General features: G+C 34.8%; 1 protein-coding gene across 1 annotated transcript in view; it reads left to right on the top strand.

The window, feature by feature from the left end:
- The first annotated feature begins 79 nt into the window (after window positions 1–79).
- LOC149800571 (U3 small nucleolar RNA-associated protein 15 homolog) overlaps window positions 80–20,119 on the top strand; it is a 141,327-nt gene continuing 121,287 nt past the window's right edge. The window contains exon 1 of the mRNA XM_089954516.1: window positions 80–321. Within this exon, the coding sequence (XP_089810642.1) occupies window positions 229–321 (93 nt within the window). The 5' untranslated portion in view covers window positions 80–228. The remainder of the gene's footprint in view (window positions 322–20,119) is intronic.

Genomic DNA, 20,119 nt, shown 5'->3' with positions numbered 1-20,119 from the left:
TGAACCATCAGACAAGTAGTGGGCGGAAACAGACGAAGATAGTCAATTGCTCATTTATTTGTGTGCACATTCTAGAAACCTTACACGCAAGAATTTGTTTAGATATAAAAGATTTGCAGATATATTTGAATAATATTAAAATTTAGTTATGAAATTTATTCAGTAGATGCAAATTAAATCCTCTGCATTGTTTTTATTGCACGAGTGGAATGGAGAGTATATTTCAAGATGGCTACTTCATTCAAACGCACGTTGGTTCGACTATACCCTCAAAGTGGTGAAAAAATTACGACCGACACGCTCTATTGGAAGAATTTAGAGGTAAAATTTTAGTTGTTGGTCAGTTTTATGAGATAAAACACGCTCTTCGGTTTTCATAGTTACTTCGAAATTATTCGTTTCACGGCCATCATTGACAAATACAAGCGATGTTGCTATTTTCCATTTTGTATCGTTTGACACAGGCATTTATTTATCATTTGTTGGCTAAGAGAGGACAGAAAAAGTTACTTGTAATTTTGAGCCATGCAGACTTACATACGTGCACCCCCTCCCCCACACATATCCAGGGAAGGATATGTTTGAAAAGTTCCGTTCGAATGGATTGATAAACACAAGTTCTTTATTTGTTAAAGGGGAAATTTGGCCCTTGCACTTGTTAGCAGTATTGTTGTTATCATACCTTTTATGTATATGTTCATTTGGAATTTAAAACCCGTTTGCAGTCTTTACTGTATTTGGATAGTTCGATAATCAAGCTGTATTAAATCGTCACAGTAGTGCACGTTGACTATTAAGGTACACCTCAAAGGATATGAATTAACTCCCTTTCTGTTGGCTACCTCAAACCTTGAATGTTTCATTGCCCAGTATGGATATCATTGCTATTTAACACCCAGTATTGGCCTTTGCTAGTGTCAATAAAGAAAGGGTTCTCAGTTGACACATACCCATATGTTTTGATGCTAGGAATTTAAATTTGACCCATTTTTTGATGCATGGAAATTCCAAGATGTGCATTCTTACAAATCACATTGAGGGAAAGCCTGCCAGTAGCTTCTCGTGGGTCGGTGGTTCTTCCCAGGCTTTTCCAGGGTTCTTCCTCCACCAGTTATACTGGCCGCCATGTATAGCCTATCTTGTGCTTAAAAATGGTGTTAAACCCTAGAACAACAACAACAACAAATCACATTGATTAGGGTCAATTCCCTTTGGTTTGCCTCTGGCATAATTTCCTGCAGAGTGTGCATTGTCCAAAACAAATTTTCTGTTTGTGCCAGTCATCCACATTAGCTTGACTATTGTTTACATGATATCAGCCAATAATATTTCAACTTGGTATGAATTGGGTGGAGCAACAGGTCACGTAGGTGTGCATAACTGAATTAAGGTTAGAGTGTTTTGAGATCAGCACTGAAACTTATAATAGATGTAGAGGGAATTAATTATAATTGGATTTGAATTAACTTTTGATTCTGTATTGGCTTTTGTTTTATTGCCTATCAAATTATAATTAATTAGAACTAGAAAATGTGGCAGATCACGAAGTTAGTTGTCAAAGTGGACAAACTTTGTGTTTATTGGTGATCTATTGTTTCAGTAGGTGAAACATTTAAAAATTCTGGTGTTTTAATTATTGCAATATTCATTATGACTTTACTGGACATAATTAATTTATTTTGTGCTTGGGATTACTTAAGATTGAAAAACGAGATTGAATATTTTTTTTTATAGTAGATGTATTTGTGAACTGTCAGTCACAAGGTCCTTTAGCCAAAACCTTTGCTGCAGAGAGGTTGTTGCTAAGTTAGCAAAGAATTAAAATAGGATATAATTAATTGACAGGTTCTGCTGACTAGCTTATAAAGTGACCAATTGAACTTTGAACTGGACATGCCTTGTTTAATGAATTTGTTTGCATGGTCAGATTGAATTGGTTATGATGTAGAAATTGGACAGCTGATTTAAATTTAACTCACAGTTGTTTGAGTATGTGCTAACTTTTACAAATTTAAGATTTGATGAATTAAAAATAGAATATGCTGAAAAGTTAAAAGTGTAAATAAAGTAAAAATAATTTTTCTGTTTAATATATCAAATATGCACACAGCCATTCATAATTAGAGAGAGAAACACCTGTATAGAAGTCAGTAATGGCCTATCTCTATTTAGCCTAGTGGTTGGAGCGTCTGCCTCAGATGCGGGAGGTTGAGGTTGTGGGTTTAATCCCTGGCCGAGTCATACCAAAGACTTACAGAAAAATGGTACTAACAGCTGCCTCGCTTGGCATTCAGCATTAAGAGGTTAGTGAATGGACTGGTCGGCCTGGTGTCAGGATAATGAGATTGGGTGGGACATCATGCTACATGTCTGCGTCATGATGCCCCAGTGCTAGACATCACTATAAACTGCCACATTGCAGACATCGTAGCGATATGACTGAAAAATTGTTAAAGCTATGTTAAAAATAACATCATATCACATCACATTTAGCATGAGACAAGAAATCTGAAATATTAGTTTGCTCCATGAATAATGAACAATCCCAGCTATGATCTCATGGTTGTCAAATACAAAATGGTTTTGAGATTTCATTTTGACTCTTAGGGTCAAGGGTCAAATGACTGTTTAATTTTTAGATCTGTTGAGAAGCTTAATAGACATGGATTGACATGTTTTAAAGAAAAGTAGAAGGCATATTTTTTTCTACAACAAGAAACATGCACACAGTTTAAGATTTTGGGGGCAGTGGACAAAAAATTCTGGAAAAGCTGTGATCCTGATTGCAAGTTGGAACACTGAATTTGGAAAAAGAATATTACATTGATACATGGAAACTTTATAATTGCTTTGTAATATTATATTTCTTTGTAAAGGCTACCTGTTGTGTTGATTAGGGTGAGGAGGCTGCATTATTGAATCCGGATAACATTTAGTTTGGCACGCAGATTGATAAATAAAATGGAACATGTCTTAAAATGTTGACTTTTCTGAAGATAAAAAAAACTGTTGATTAATTAGCTTAGGCACTGTAAATTACAATTCAGAGTGTAGAAAGGTTAAGCTTGAAATGCAGTAGGCTTTTTTCCTCACTCTGCACTTTTCTATTTCTCTCTCTTTTCACACACACACACACTTGCATGACAGTTTGATTCACTTTTCATAGTTGAGAAAGGATTAATTAAATTTGTGTTTTCCTCACAAGATTTAAGTCAGTTTGGTAAGAGCACACAGACAGGTTTATATCTTTGCTAAAATTATATGAAGTTTGAAATTTGCCCAAAGCATGAGTTTGAAATCATGGATAAATAAAAAAGATAGACAAAAATGTCCATTTTACCCTTCTGTGCTTGTCATTATGAAAGAGGAAAGCAGCAAACAACTTCCTAGAGACTAAAAACAAGTAACCAGCTAGTACAAAAGTCATAAAAATTTAGATTTCCTTGGATTCGCATGGGAGACAATAAGGATTGCTTTTTCATCATCTCAGGTAAGAAATTGAAAATTCTTTAATGCTTACAGGATTCAATCATCTTAGTGCTTTGACAGGGGGAAAACCCTTTTATACATCATTTTCTATTCATAAATTGAACTATTTATGTTATTTTGTTTCCCAGAAATTATGGATCTAACTGATTCAATGCATGGTAGTCTGTTCTGCTGTTATTAGGTGTGAAATGATACATATGATATACAATCTGTGATACACTATGTATCATATTACACAATATGTGATACACTATGTATCGACACATAAAGAATAAAGAGGCAAACTAATAATTGTGCATGGCCCTTGAAGATTTAAAATAACTTTCATAAGGTAAATACTGTTTTAAATGGATTACTCACCATATATATCTGTTTATCAAAATTACAAAATTACCAATGCCTCAGTACACTGGTGAATTGTTTCATCTCAACTGTCTGCTACATTTGTTTAATGCAGGAAACAAATGAGTTTAATTCCGGATAGTGTATCATCATCACACATGTGGAAAGCAGTTGTTCCCATCCTTTTTGGGCTGCAACCCTCAATTTTTTCTCTTCTGATCCTACAACCACAATTTGACCAGTTTTGCCATCCTCAAAGAATAATCCTGGGGTCCCTCCAGAACATCCCTGTGACCCTGATTTGGGTCATGACTTGTTTGGGAACCACTGCTATAGAGAATGCATGCTATTGTGATATTTTCACATTTCTTAGCATATGACTAGTGTATGTTTTCAGTCAGGGCCAACATAGACTTGGTAGAGGGTCTGTCCTATAATCCAAGGGTCATGGGTTGAAGGGCCCTACACTGGTTGAAATCAGAGCATGGTTTGTTGATGTCTTACTTGCATGACCTGGTGAACAAATTTTAAAAAAAAAGTCTTTCCAGTCAGATTTATTACTACACTTTATGATTTACCAACAGTTTTCATATGAGAGAATAAATATACCTATGTGTAGATCAGGCAAACATAATATTGTTAATACATCTTTTGCTAGAATTGTAGTGAAAAAGTAGATTTTGACAGTTTGTTTGAGAAGATAGTTTTGTTGCTCATTTGGCACTTTAATCTGTTTTTTTTGTGTGCATCATTCAGTTAGTGTTAGTCATCGAACTTGGTATGTCAGGTGATCACCATGATCATGATGATATGAATAACCCTCACTTTCCTGTGTTATCCAAGAAATTTTAATTTTAAAGAGTAAACTTTTCTCATCTTAATAGATTAATGAAAAGATTTGTATCCATCTTCTGTAAGAAGATAATCAGCTGAGAGCAGATTTTATTGTTGATGATTTGCTAATTTGAGTGATGAGATAGCACTTATTATGTAAAGGGAGATAACTTGCACTAGTATTCTAGCAGATGGAGAGACCATAAAGATAAAATTGTAGCTGTGATTGAAGCAAAGAAAAGAAAGAAGAAAAAAAAAGAAAATGGAGAAGAATTGAAATAAAACATGATTTAAATTAGTATATTAGTTCTCCCATATCTACCTATGAATTAGGTTTTTATCCCCCTACTGTGATGGGAGATGGGGACATTATTTTGCTGTTGTCAGGTTTTATGTTTGCACAACTGTATGATTGTTACAAATTACATTTCATGGAAAAAAGGAAAAAACTGGATTTGTCATTGATCCATCATGGCTTTTAGAGTTTCAATGTTTTGTGATCTTCATTTTAAGGTTGGATTTTTTAACTTTATGAAGAAAGAGTAAATATCTCTTTTAAAACACAATTGAGCAAACTTGGTATGTATGTTTCCTGACTTGGGGTGCATTGTGATACTTGTGCCCACAAATATGGTTTAGTCTAAATTGTTGGTTGAGCAAAGTTTTAATCATATTCCATTTTCTTTAAGAACACCTAAGTTAACAAAACACCTGAAGATAAGGTTGACTATCTCAGCAGCCTCCATCCCAGGAGAGATGTATATGGTTTCTTTTGAAATCCATTCATATTCTTTAGAATGTTAGTTACTCCACCAAGTCAGCTCTTCTTTGAATGTGATAATTACATTTTGTATGCCAGGGATTGATAAATCTAAAATTCTACTTTGTAAGGCATGCATTAAAAATTTTCCTTGCCCAAAATAACCAAATTTAAAAAAATGTCAACTGGCCCAGTAAGGCAAGCATTAAAAATGTCTTCTTGCCTGAAATCTAAAATCCACCCACCTGGTAAGAAAAGCATTAAACATGTCTTCTTGCCTAAAATCGGAAATCCACTCATATGGTAAGAAAAGCATTACAAATGTCTACTTGTCTAAAATCGAAAATCCACTCAATCTGGTAAGAAAAGCATTACAAATATATATTTGCCATCTCAAAAGTCCACTAGCCCAGTAAATATCTTCTTGCCCATATCTAACAATCCACTCACCTAGTAAGGAATGGATTAAAAATGTAGACTTTCCCAAAATCTAAAAATCCACTCACCCAGCATAAAAAAATGTATGCTTGCTCAAAATACTGTTACTGAATCAGCTATTATAGAAACATAAAAGTAGGATGTTAATGTGAAATGATGTTTTGTTAAAATCTTTTTTTATCTTTGTACCAGTTGTAAGCATTTCTTCACTTTATTTCTCTAGTAAGCATTTATTAATCTTGAAGAATGAAAATCATGTACATGTATGTGCTTGATGAAAACAAACATTCCAGTAGGAAATACCCAAACTTGTGATATGATACAAGAATGGTTCAGGTGATTGGTGTTTGTGATAACCAGTACTGTTTGTTTGTATACTAGGATTATGTTCAAGGATTTTTGGGAAATTTTGTTTTGGATGAGCCAAAAATGTAGATATGTCATTAACATCTGTCGTTTGAGTTTAACACATTAACCCCAAGCGACGACTTTACGGGGCAGGAGGTAGTAGCTGAGCTCTGTAGCGTCATGGTCATGCATGATACACTAAAGTGGGTGGTATTATAGAAAGGTAGACAGGTGTAGCGCTACAATGATACCAAATAATCTGGAATATCTAATTGCACTACAAAATACAGATAGAAAAACCTAATTTTATGGACCCGACTTTTTTTTACCCAAAATTCGCCCGTGGTCAGAATCTGATTTTGTGTCCGGATATTAGACTCTTTGGTCTCAGATCTAAGGCAAACTGGTATGAACTGCAAACAGACAGATGAGCCTTTGCAAAATGTATGATAAGATGGGCATTTGGAATAAAGAGTGGTCTCTGTACAAAAATAATGGCTCCGTTTAGCAAAAGAAACCCTTTTACCCTTCTGCTCATGCACGAGTCAAATAGCCAATGAAAAACGATGTTTCTAACACAACTAGGCAGTATGTTATTGAAAGATGATCGGGGATTTGGTGTTTTCGAGTTTATTCAGAAATAGCTTTCAAAATGTGTTTCCTACTCGATTTTCAGGCAAAAATGACAAAAAGCTCCAGAGGTTAATGTGTTAACATCCGCAGTTCTAAATCAATTTTCATTTTTAAAAATTTTTTCTCTAGAAATGAATGACGGCATTATAATGTCTCTCTGTCCATCCATTTGTGTTACCAGTGTTGTTGGGGCCGCAAGTGGCCAAGTGGTCTAAAGCGTTCTCCGTTACGGATCACTGCCATCTCACATGTCTGCGTGGGTTCGAGTCTCGGATTCGGCCAATGTGGGTATGTGAGAAAGCTTGCCTGTAGCTTCTCAAGGGTCTGTGGTTCTTTCCAGGGATTTCCCAGGTTCTTCCTCCACCATTAATACTGGCCACCATTTAAAGCCTATCGTGTGCTGAAAAATGGCGTTAAACCCTACCACAACAACAACAACCAGTGTTGTTTCCACACATTACCTTAAGTTGTCCCCAATCTGCAGTTGGCAACATTTGTGGGTTGCTTGCACTTGGGGTAAGGAAGAACCATATCACTTTTGAGGTCAGATCTGAATCTTATTCATTGGATTCAAACGTTAAAATATCAAGGTTGATGTGATAAGATAAAGAAAATTGATTTCTGTAACTCAAGTTTCCCATTATTGTTAGTAACCAAACTTTGTGGACAATTTTCACTTGGGGTAAGAAAGAACCCTATCAGTTTTAAAGTCAGAGTGCAAAGGTCATGATTACTTGACTGAATAAAAAAAAATGGTTTCTGCACATCAACTCAAGTAGTTCAGTGTTTGTGGGCGGCTTGCACTCGGGGTAGAATAGAACAATGTCTAACAAAGTAAAAAGGACAATGTCACCATGACTGAAGAAAAATTGTTTCCAAACTAAAACTTGAATACTCTGCCATATAAAAATTTCAAACTCTGTGAATAACTTGGACCTTGTAGATTGTGAGGTCAAGAGGTGAAAGAATACAATCACTGTGACTGGCATGAGAAAAATAATTTTCCATGGATTTTCCATCATTTATAGTTACCAAAACTTTTCGAGTGGCTTTGTGTTTGATATCAAGATAAACCATATTGATTTCAGAGATGAAAACTTAAAAAAGATAATGCTTCATCACATTCCTAGGTTAAGGGTTTTGCGATGGCTTATTCTTGGAGTAAGGAAGAAGACCATTGATTCTGGGGCAAGCATTCAAAGGTCAAGGTTGCTGTGACTGAAAAGAGAAAATTTCAGATATTTCCCTCTATTAAACATGGATTGGGCATTAAAATATTGTTCATATTACTTTTGTTCCATAATTTAAAAAAATGCCTCACTTTTGCCTCACCTGTGCAAGGTTTCCGTTTCCAGCTGTCACTGCAGCATTACTATTGTCAACATTAAAGTCGTTGCATGTTAAATAGGTGGGGGGCGAAACATCATCACAAAGATTGATATGTAACAGCATTTTCTGCAAAACATAGAACATTTGATAGTGTACTGTTATGTGTATTTGATTTGTGTTTGTTATTGTTTTTCTCCATGATTATATATTATGTATAATTGTATTTTGGATTTGACCTTGTCCAAAATCAAGTTCCTTGTGTGCATGACCAGAAACTTTTATTTTGCAAACATATAATACATAGCTAATATTTCTCTGAGTGTGGGTTTAATATTAGGATCATTATCAATGGAGGTAAATATGTTTATTTGGGTCTGGGTCTAGGACATTGGAATCCCCCACCACCACCAGATGAACCTTTTATATGTGATGTTTCCAATGTTTTTGTTATAATTTAGTAACTACATGTAATAGTGGGGCTACGAGTGGTCTAAAGCACTCTCCGTTACAGATCACTGCCATCTCACCTCTGTCTGCGTGGATTTGAGTCTCGGATTCAGCCAATGTGGGTATTTGAGAAAGCTTGCCAGTAGCTTCTTGTGGGTCGGTGGTTCTTTCTGGGTTTTTCCGGGTTCTTCCTCTGCTATTAATAATACTGGCCGCCTTGTATAGCCTATTGTGTGCTGAAAAATGGCGTTAAACCCTACAACAACAACAACAACAGTAACTAATAGACCTTTTTTCTTGACAACTTAGAATATTCTAGAAATGAAATTTGAACTCTCATCCTGGTTCTACTTTTGTGTCTTATTTTTTTATATACTGTTGTTTACTTGAGAAATTACACATTCTTGCATTTAACATCTGAGGCAGAATCAGTCTTATTGTTGTATTCAGTATTTCATTTGGGTGGAATTATTTATTCAAATTATTTTTCACTGGAAATACAAAGTGCTTATTAATACTATTCTTGGACTGGAATATTAATTTGGAATTGTATTAAATTTAGACAAGAACTTTCTTGGATTATATTATTGTGATACATCAGAAAATGTTAGCACATTGTCACACTACAGGACACTGGCATATTAGCATATGAGACTACAGGCATATCAACACTTTTAATGTTGGAATTTTTAATCAAATACCACTCAGATTCAGTTGATACTCTCTACATTTGGATTTGTGATAAAACTTTTAGTACTGTTTGGGATTTATTTGACAATACTGTAAGTAATTTTTTAATTTTCACTTTGTATTCCTGGGAAATAAACCATTTGTTGAATTTTGCAAAACTTGGTTTTCACTCATTTCTGTTACTTAGTTTAGGATCATGGTGTCATAATAGTACATAGACAAATCCTAATTTGCCAGAAAGCATTGTCAGTTATATCAGTAGAAATTGGCCTGCTGACAGATGATTGCTTTATTTCTTGGTATCTATTATGTGGTAGTGTAGCCACTGCTATTTCCATCTGTCTGTAGACATTTTTGTTTCTGGACTGTAAACAATCAAATTGTTACAGATATTGCAACCAAAAATGTTACATACAACTTGTATAGAGGTGCCTTCTAATGCATGCAAATTTCTGTATTCAGTATTTTTGTGTGTTATAATGGCAACAAAGTGATGCACAAGTTGTATATACATTGAGAATGTTGGGCCATGGGTTGCTTGCAGTAGGTTATCTATGTCAGGGTTCTCATTAGATGCATAGCCTTTGATTTTGATACTTGGAATTTAAATGTGACCCATTTCTGATGCATGGAAATCCTACCTGTGCAGTTTCAAGTTGGAGCATCAGTCTTAATTCCCCTTGGTTTGTCACTGGCATAGTTTCCAACTGAGTATACACTGACCATAAGAAATTACTGTGAGCACCTGTAATCAACATTAGTTAGACTACTATTTACATGTACGTGTATCTTGTGATATTACATTTACTTAAAATCAGTATGAATTGTGTGGATTTCACTGCTGTCATGCTTAGATGAGCATAACTTAATTAAGGTTAGTTTTTTGGTTTAGATCATCTGTAACATTTATGATAGCTGGAGGAAGAGGGATTCACTTATAATTTGAAAAGATTAACTTTGGATCAAATATCAACTTTTGTTTGATGGCCATTCCATGTATATAGTCAATTACATAAGACTAAGGAAAATATGGCAGGTAGTTGTCAAAGTGTACAAACTTTAATTTGTTTTATTGGCAATTAATTTGCTTCAGTTGGCAGAGTGTTGAAAAAAGTGGGTGTTTTAATTTACTGTAACTTTACTGGACATCGCGCATTGTGATTTATTTCATGCTAATGAGATGGAATAATTTTGTACATTAGATATATTTATGATCTGTTATATCAGAAAGTCCATCATTTGATGTCTTTGATGCAAATAGAGCTAATGCTAATGCTAAATTTGTAAGTAGTGAAAATAAGAGGATATAATTAGCAAACATGTTGACAGCTGTCTTCATTTTATGCAAAGCTCCCAGCAGTGGTGTTCATCTTTGAATAAAGTGTTCCTTGAGACATGATGAGTGGATTGGTTATAAGGTTGAAATTAGAAATCAAATTCATAGTTGTATGGTTATGTGTTTGCATGTAAAATGACTGATAAAGTTAAAAATACCATATTTTCCAGAAGTTTAAAATGTAACAAAGTGTAAATAAACTTTCGTTGGTTTTAATATACCAAATATTCACACAGCCATAGATATTTAAAAGTGACACTCTTGTACATCAAATTGTTAATGGCCATGTGCATCTCCTGTTTGTCTGTTTGTGTCTCTGTTTCTAGCAAAATTCTGTACTGATCCATTAGCTTAATGAAACTCCACCAGTACTAGCTATAAGCTCATGACTGATGGGATTTTAGTTTTGACTCATGGGGTCAAGGGTCAAAAGACTCTTTAGTTTTGAAATCTGTTGAAAACCATGTCTATATTTCAGCTGGGGTTTGGGGGATATTTCATCTCTTGATTACTTTTTATTAATCATTACGAAGTTAATTTTGGTTTACAGCTCCTCGTTAAAATAATAACACAATTTTGGATAGAAGAACATCGTCGTGCCATGGATCCTGGTGTAAATATTTTTGAAAAAAGGGAAGTATAATTTCCATTTTTAATCAGTGTATAGACTTGTATGACCACTTCAGCCGAACTGTGCATCACCAAAGTACCATGTATACTCACATATAAGCCTGTTCGCGTATAAGCCGACCCACAAACTGAACAGATATAAACACTAAAAGTGCATGACCTGCCTATAAGCTGACTTACAACTCCAAGGCATCTCAAGATGCACGAGGTAAGTTCTAAATGCATTTATTTAGGCAAACTTGTATTAAAAAAAATTACATGTATACTTATCTCAAGGTTGGCGTGCTTATCATTAAAAGGAAATGGTATAAACTTGTTTGAAAAGTAATTTATTTAATTTTCTGTTTTATAAAGTTTCATAAATAATGCTCAGAAGATGATGCTAATAATGTAAAAGCTGAGTTGTAGTTTGCTTTGATGTAAGCAACCTTACACCATACCTGTCAACTTTAATGCCAGGAGGGAAAAAACTCCAGATTTTTGGGGTCGCTCCATGCCTACCTCCGATTTCATAATATCTTCTGATTTTTTGTAGAGAACTCCTGATTATTACGTCTTTGATTTTCATTTCTTCTAAACAAGAAAAGTCTATGTTATGTTGTATCACCTGTAAATTTTTGTTGTGATGAAATAATTATTTTAGTATAAAGCATTCGCTTCTTCACTAAATAGAATGTTACGTTTAAACATTATTCACATAAATTAATGATTATTTTTACCTCTACAATAATAAAAAAAATAAAAATATAAACCAGAACAAAACGATAAACCACAACAATAAAATCGTCCACAATTAATTTGAGTTTCAAGAATGATCACTACAAATGCTATAACTCCATATGCTATAGCTCCATTCTTACGCGAATGAAAACCTGGCATTTTTATACCGTTTATACCAATGTTAAACTGGTATAGTTACCGGTCAAAATTCCCTCTTATCACAAGCCAGTTTCAGGGTTTTAATGATTAAGCGGCCTGTACTGCTGTCGCAAAATGAAAGACAAATTTGCTGACTATCAGCATAGGAGACACAGAGACATCAGGCTTTCCATTGTATGGAAAGTTATGTTGGTTCAGCTAAAACACAAAACTAAAATTGATTGATGTTGATCTTAGTTGATCTCTATGAGAATTTTAGCCTTTATTATTACCACTCTTCGTGAACATGTAAATTATGATGGTTACGTGCCTTGTACAAATAAATGTGCGTACCTTTTAAAAAATATTACCTCAATTTGTAGGATTGCTTATATCATTGAAAAAGAGTAACTTGTGAGTGCGTGATTCAAAGTAAATGAAACAGCTATTGAGGACTAGCTGAAATGTTATCTGGAAGAATGTAATTTGGTCGAAACAATGAATAAAGCAAAATCTGCATTTAATATGATTGGGAATAAATAAGGATTTAAGTGATGCAATGCACGCTTTGCACTGTGTAAGTACTGTACATTATAGATCAGCATGGTCTTCCATGTAAACTCAACCGGCCATCGAATTATGAAGTCGGTATTTCCTTTTATTTAATTTTGTGTTGGAGAAATCAGAAAATATGCACATGCAAAATAATAACAAAATCAATCATATTACTTTATAACAGTTTAATAATTGTCAGATCACCAAAAGTTATATTTTTTTATATGCCTATGTCTTAGGACACGGAACAAATTATTGTTTCATGTCCCAAGATTTACAGCCATTACATTAGTCAACAAAAAGATGTAAAAACTGTTAAGTTTACACACTGGCCCATGGATAAGCCGATCCCCCTTCTTCCAGGCCTTTCCTTTTTCTTAAATTATTTGGCTTATTGCGAATATGTACGATATGCGTTTTTCTCAAATTAGCAACTATTGTATTCTACAATTGGCTACATGTACTTGCTTGGAGGATATGGGACATGTAAACTTACTGTTTGTGCAAAACCATTGTACCAGGTCTGCCAGTTGACATTGTGCATCTACGACACTTCATAATTCCAAGTGTATATTAGTCAGTCCAACCACAACTTGTTGATTCTTTTGCTTGGGACAAGGGGGTGCCTGTACATTACATGCAAAACTCTCTTGAAGGAAATCAGTAAAATGGGAAAATCACACTGGTAAGTCCCCATATACATTTCCAGTAAACAAATATATTCTCTGTCACTACCTGTGTGCTATTAATATTTATTTATAATATAATGTGTTGTGGGGAGAGACAGCTGGGTATGATGTAGAGAGTTAGCTATGTGTAGCTGGAAGAAACAGCTATATCCAGTGGGAAGAGAGCTACATGCGGTGTGGTGAGACAGCTGTGTGTGATGTAAAGAGACAGCTATATGTAGCTGGAAGGGGAAGCTGTATTTATTGGGAAGAGGAAGCTATATTTAGTGGGAAGAGGAAGCTATATGTAGTGGGAAGAGAGAGCTACATGTAATGTGGAGAGACAGGTGTATGTGGTGTAGAGAGACAGTTATATTTAGTGGGGGATAGACAGCTATGTATAGTGGGAAGAGACAGCTACGTGTAGCGGGGAGAGTCAGCTATATATAGTGGGAAGAGACAGCCATAGGTAATGGGATCGTCTGATTCAGAAAGTTTACAATATCATGCACAGATATACATAAATGGAATATTTTTCCATTTTTGGAAATCCTACAATATGAGATGTAAATGTTTTTCTAACGCATATCCACCATATTGTAAATTCCATTTTTTGATAAAAGATTGCTGTGGAAGTAGCTGTGTTTCCTGAGCAAGTGCACTGGACTGCATTATAAAATACCTCAATATAGTATGGTCCTTGAAATCACTAACGTCGAGGCAATATATCCCATTTTGGGGGTAATTGTATTTGTATCAGCAATATCTTGGGGGCATATAGTGTTGTGTCCCTCCATTCCATCACATTACAGATTTTGATTCTGTCCAGTAATTTTGTTAAGGACTTGGGGACTAAGATTTGGTACTAGGCTTTGCATTAAGAAGATCTAGGTCAGGTTTGATTTACAGTTTTCCTGTACAGTTTGATGGTATTATGGCAACTGTTTGACTTGGAACTGTGCCTTCCAATTATGTTTTTGTTCAAAAACTTTTGAAGGATGTCATGGATTGATATAAAACTTTTAAAAAAATTTCATTGCTTTGCAGTAAAATTTTACAGATTTATGGGTCTGTTTGAATCTGAACTGAATATGATTAAAATCAGATCTCAAGCGTCTTTCTTAAAGATCTAACAGCAGGTGCTTAGGGTTCATGTTCTGGTGACTTTTGAATTAGCCAATGGAAATGCATCTTTCAGAAATAAGAAAGTGAATAAAATTGCTGGGCACACATTGATGCTCGTAAGCCATAAGCTCAGTCTCCCAAACATGAAGATACAAGACTTCATCTGATTGATTGGCAATTAACATTAGTGATTATTGTAATAGTATAGGTCACCAGAACAGTGAAAATTTGACATTGCTCAGAACTGTGACCTTCAATTTCGTTTTCTCTTTATACTATTTTGGAGTAGTTCTTGGATTGTAGTCAAATTTAGTATGATATGAAGCATAGAGTTGAAAGGATTGAGAATTTTCACTCTTTAGTTGCAACCGCCGTTGGCCTAGTGGTTAGAGCTTCCACCTCAGATGCAGGAAGTTGTGGGTTCGATCCCCAGCCTAGTCATGACAAAGACTTACAAAATTCTACTAACATCTGCTGCGCTTGGCACAAAGCATTAAGAGCTTAGTGTTAGGACTGGTTGGCCTGGTGTCAAGAGAATGTGACTGGGTGGGACATCATGCTACATGTCTGTGGCATGATGCCCCAGTGCTAGTCATCACTATAAACTGCCACACTCTAGACATGTTAGAGATATGACTGAAAATTGTTACAATTACATTAAAAATCCAAATCACACACACACTCTTTAGTTGCATATTTTTAGGCAGTTATGGCCCCTGTTTAACTTAGAACTTTGCCCTCTAGTTCATTTTTTGCTCAGTAGGAAGGACTTAATGGATTGAAATAAAATTTGGAAACAGATGTTACATTAAAAGACCCATGTTGACTACAGCATTTTGTAAGCTTGATAGCGGACATGACAAATAAAAGTACCATATATATTCACTTGTAAGTCCAGTCTAACTGAATAAATGCGTAAAGCCAGATCTGCCATAGCTTGATAGCAGACTTAACTTTGAAGAGAAAAGTACCATAAGTCCAGTCCAATGGCAAAATGTGCAAAACCAGGTGTGCCATAGCAAAGTTTTGATGATAGAGTTATTGACACAACTTTTTAATATTGTCATTTAAGGTTAGGTATCTGTTGTGGGTTTTTTGGAGTTTTTGTCTGTTTAAAATATGGGGTTAGATTGATGATTGTGACAACTCAAGGGTCATGGTAACAGGCAAAGTGGGTGAAATGGTTGTCTAAAACTGTACAAGTTCACCTGAAAACATGGTGAAAGCAAAGTTGCTTTGGATCTTGAGTTACTTTCAGCATCACCAATTTTTTTGCCTGATTTAAAGTAACAATTTCATGCTTGGTGTTATATAAAGACATACTGCAAATGAATAGAGGCCTACTGAATGAACAATTGCAATAAAATGTGTTTTATTTCAGAAAATCCTTTGGGGAGAGAAACACTTGAAAATGATATTCATTTATTTTTGAGGTTTCTTTTAGAATGTGCAATCTCACAATATGTTATTAAATCAATGTTAATAATGACTGACAAATAAAATAACATAAACCTCTGTTGAAAACTACCTAATTTAAGTTTTGAATAAACTGTAGGAAAATTAATGCTTTCCTATATCTGGCAACTGTTTCAAACACTCCTATCTCATTGTATTTTCGTGATGAACAGTTTGAGTTTCTGCAAGAATGATAAACTCCTGTAAGCAAGCAGCAATGTGGAAGAAATCTGCATAAGAAAAAATTGTATGTTATTGAGAAGAAATATTTAATGACATAATGGTAGTAGTATTATTGTTATTATTATTATTATAACTGTATTATTATTATTATCATTATTTACTGCTTCTGTGGCCTAGTGGTCACAGCATTTGCCTTGGATGTGGAAGGTCGTGGATTTGAATCCTTGCCGAGTCATACCAAAGACTTATAAAAATGGTACTAGCAGATGCCTCACTTGGTGCTCAGCATTAAGAGGTAAGTGTTAGTACTGGTTGGCCTGGTGTCAGAATAATGTGACTGAGCGGGACATCATGGTACATGTCTGCAGCATGATGTCACAATGCTAGACATCACTACGAACTGCTACAGTGCAGACATCATTGTGATTTGACTGAAAAATTATTATTATTATTATTACTATTATTATTCATTGCAGTTGGGTTATATATATCCCAAAGATTGCAAAACTCTCTTCTATTTGAAGTGATTTCTCCCTTTTGAGCTAGATTGACTAGATTGACCCTTGAAACAAAGCAGAACTTGAACAATTGACACTTGGAGCCCCCCCCCCCAATCAAGATTGAGCCCTCCCGTATTCCAAGTCATTTGCCTGTCAGGATCCAAAAGAAACCTTGAGTATGCAATCAATATGCAATCAGTATGCAATCAATATGCAGCATTTTAATTTTGAAGTTCTTTTAAAGACACTGGAAAACAGTTTATGTTAAGCACATTGCTGGGACTCGATTTGATCCCTCGATGACAAGATCATCTTCCTTCCTGAAGCAGTATACAACGCAATGCACATGACCAGTGAGTGGGGAACTCTATTTCTGTTCTCAGTATTTCGTTGGTTGTCTGTAATTAGCAATCATTTGTCCTGCATGAATACTAATGAGAAGACCCTTGATTGTGCACACTTGGTAATGCATCACAGGTTACATTTATTCAGGAGTCCCTATGCAGTTGTGGCAGCTAAGCTAAGCTAGGGGATTATAAACTTATAAAAGCCTTTAATACAATGTTTTCCCCCCAAATGAAAGCTAAAAACACCTATCATCATAAACATGAAGTAGTGACCATAAATAATAATATAAATAATAATAATAATAATAAGTAGAGTAACAATTTAAAAACAAACATGAACACATGCAATAATGACAAAAATGCTGGGATTATTTGCAATAGTAATAATAATAATATTATTATTTTTATTATTATTATTATTTTTATTAAATTATATGCAGTCTGTGTAAATTTTAATATCAATGTGTTGGTGGGTGTTTTGGTACAGATGGTACAGAACAATACAAGAATGCAATTACAAATCGCCCATGTCAGTATTATTTAAAGTGATTTATAGTTTGTATGATGCATATACACATAAAACATGCTATGGAAAGGAAAATAAATAGACAATTCTGTTATTTACATGCAAACAAAACATCATTGAAATTCTAAGATACAAAATACATGATATAAGAAAGTTTGTTTAATGATTGTAGTCTAGAAAACATAAAAACATAATTCTGGGCAACCTATTATACAAACATATATAGTCATTTAAACAAATTTAAAAATCACACTCACTCTGTGACTGATCAATTTGTCCATACTTAATGGAAATGTCTATAATGTAGGTAAGTTGCTTGTTCATTGAGGTAGGCCAAGCACTTTTCAGAAGTCATTTGTTTTGGTTGAATGCAGACCAAGCAAACCAAAAATGAAAGGGACCTACTTGACCAAATTGCCGCCTTCAGAATCAGGGGGAAGTAACTAACTGATGTCCCCCATGTCAATTCTTAGTGTGCATTTATTGACCAAAGCTTATACTCTGCCATCTTCGCTTACCAAGGTTCTGATATGTTAACCTGTCTACACATTGGCACATCGATAAGATATTTCAGTGCTTTGTCCTAGTGACATCGATTGGATTTCATGAGCTGCCTACATTAGAATGTAATGCAATCCAAACATTAATGTGTAACAGTGGTGTGTCATACATCGGCAGAATATAGTGGAAGCAATTTACTTCAAAAGGATGCTTTTTATGTTTAACATTGAAAATATGATTATGTACCAGAGAGACGCCATTACAGGTGTATTTGAGGGAAAGGATGTATTTGTGCAAACATCGATTGGCAGTGGATTGTTTATTTTCATATGAGTCCATTCCAGATGTGTGCTTCCCTGGTCTCGATCAAGTAGGAATAGTGAGAAAACCTTCATAAGAAATAATGACGCATGGGAGTCTTGCATCAAGCTTTCTCCCATGCCCACATTGGCTGAGTTGCAGACAATAGTAGTGATCGAGGCGAGTGGCTTAATCCACTCGGCCCCTCAGGGTCATAGATGTAATTTGTGAAGAGTGTTCTATAGATGGTAGTGTATTGGTACTTCGTACAGTATATACATATAATTTATGTAGAGTGTTCTGTTGGGGAATTAGTACTACATGTACATAGAGTATATACATGCAATTTGTGAAGAGTGTTCTGGTGGGAAATTAGCACTACATGTACATAAAGTAGATACATGTACATTGTAAGGTGTTCTGTTGGTGAATTAGCCCTACATGTACAAACAGTAGAAACGTGTAATTTGTGAGGTGTTCTGGTGGGAAATTAGCACTACATGTACATAAATTAGATACATGTAATTTGTGAGGTGTTCTAGTGGGGTATTAGCACTGTATGTACATAGAGTAGATACATGTATTTTGTGATGAGTGTTCTGGTGGGGAATTAGCACTACATGTACATAGAGTAGATACATGTACTTTGTGAAGAGTGTTCTGATGGGGAATTTGTATTACATGTACAAACAGTAGATACATGTAATTTATGAAGAGTGTTCTTGTAATTAATTAGCATTACATGTACATAGAATAGATACATGTAATTTATGAGGTGTTCTGGTGGGGAATTAGTACTACATGTACATAGAGAAGATACATGTACTTTGTGAAGAGTGTTCTGGTGGGAAATTTGTACTATATGTAAAAACAGTAGATACATGTAAATTGTGGAGAGTGATATGGTAATTAATTAACACGGCATGCACATAGAGTAGATACATGCAATTTGTGAAGAGTGTTCTGGTTGGGAATTAGCACCACATGTACAAACAGTAGATACATGTAATTTGTGAAGTGTGTTCTGGTGGGGAATTAGCACTACATGTACATATAGTAGATACATGTAATTTGTGAAGAGTGTCCTGATGGGGAATTTGTACTATATGTACAGACAGTAGATACATGTAATTTGTGAAGAGTGATCTGGTAATTAATTAACACTGCATGCACATAGAGTAGATACATGCAATTTGTGAAGAGTGTTCTGGTTGGGAATTAGCACCACATGTACAAACAGTAGATACATGTAATTTTTGAAGTGTGTTCTGGTGGGGAATTAGCACTACATGTACATAAAGTAGATACATGTAATGATTTATGATTCACTACTTCAAATCATTATTTTATCAAAAGATTGTCCCCCCCATTGGAATTTAAAATCACATTATTGATATTTTTTATTGGATATAGATCTAACAAAGTAAAAAAGTCAGTGTAGATAATATTGTGTAGCAAATACGATCTTTACTTGCTCACAAGACAAATCCATCTGCAAAATTCACAGACCCAGATCTGCTGTTGCTAGTGCACTGGCATATCTGGGTTTGTGCAGTTTGTTAGGAGTAATCAGTAGAACAAATAACATAGATCCTGATCTGCAGGCACTTTATGTTATGGCAGATCAGGATCTTTGTTTACAGTTTGACTTGACTTACAAGCTTGTATTGATAGTAATATCAGTAAAAATACCATTACATATTGCAGAATTTGTGTCTGCTCAGGTCTTAACATATTTTACTTACCGGTAGTTTGGTTAATGTGTGTTACTAACAGTGGTAAAAGTTCTAATCAAGAGCTCTGCAGCAACAAACATTACCACTGT

This window comes from Sinohyriopsis cumingii, chromosome 4 (genome assembly GCF_028554795.1).
Source record: "Sinohyriopsis cumingii isolate HCF-2022 chromosome 4, ASM2855479v2, whole genome shotgun sequence".
Classification (NCBI taxonomy): Eukaryota; Metazoa; Mollusca; class Bivalvia; order Unionida; family Unionidae; genus Sinohyriopsis; species Sinohyriopsis cumingii.
Note: the sequence above shows the minus strand (reverse complement) of the source record. Positions and strands in the feature narration are given on the sequence as shown.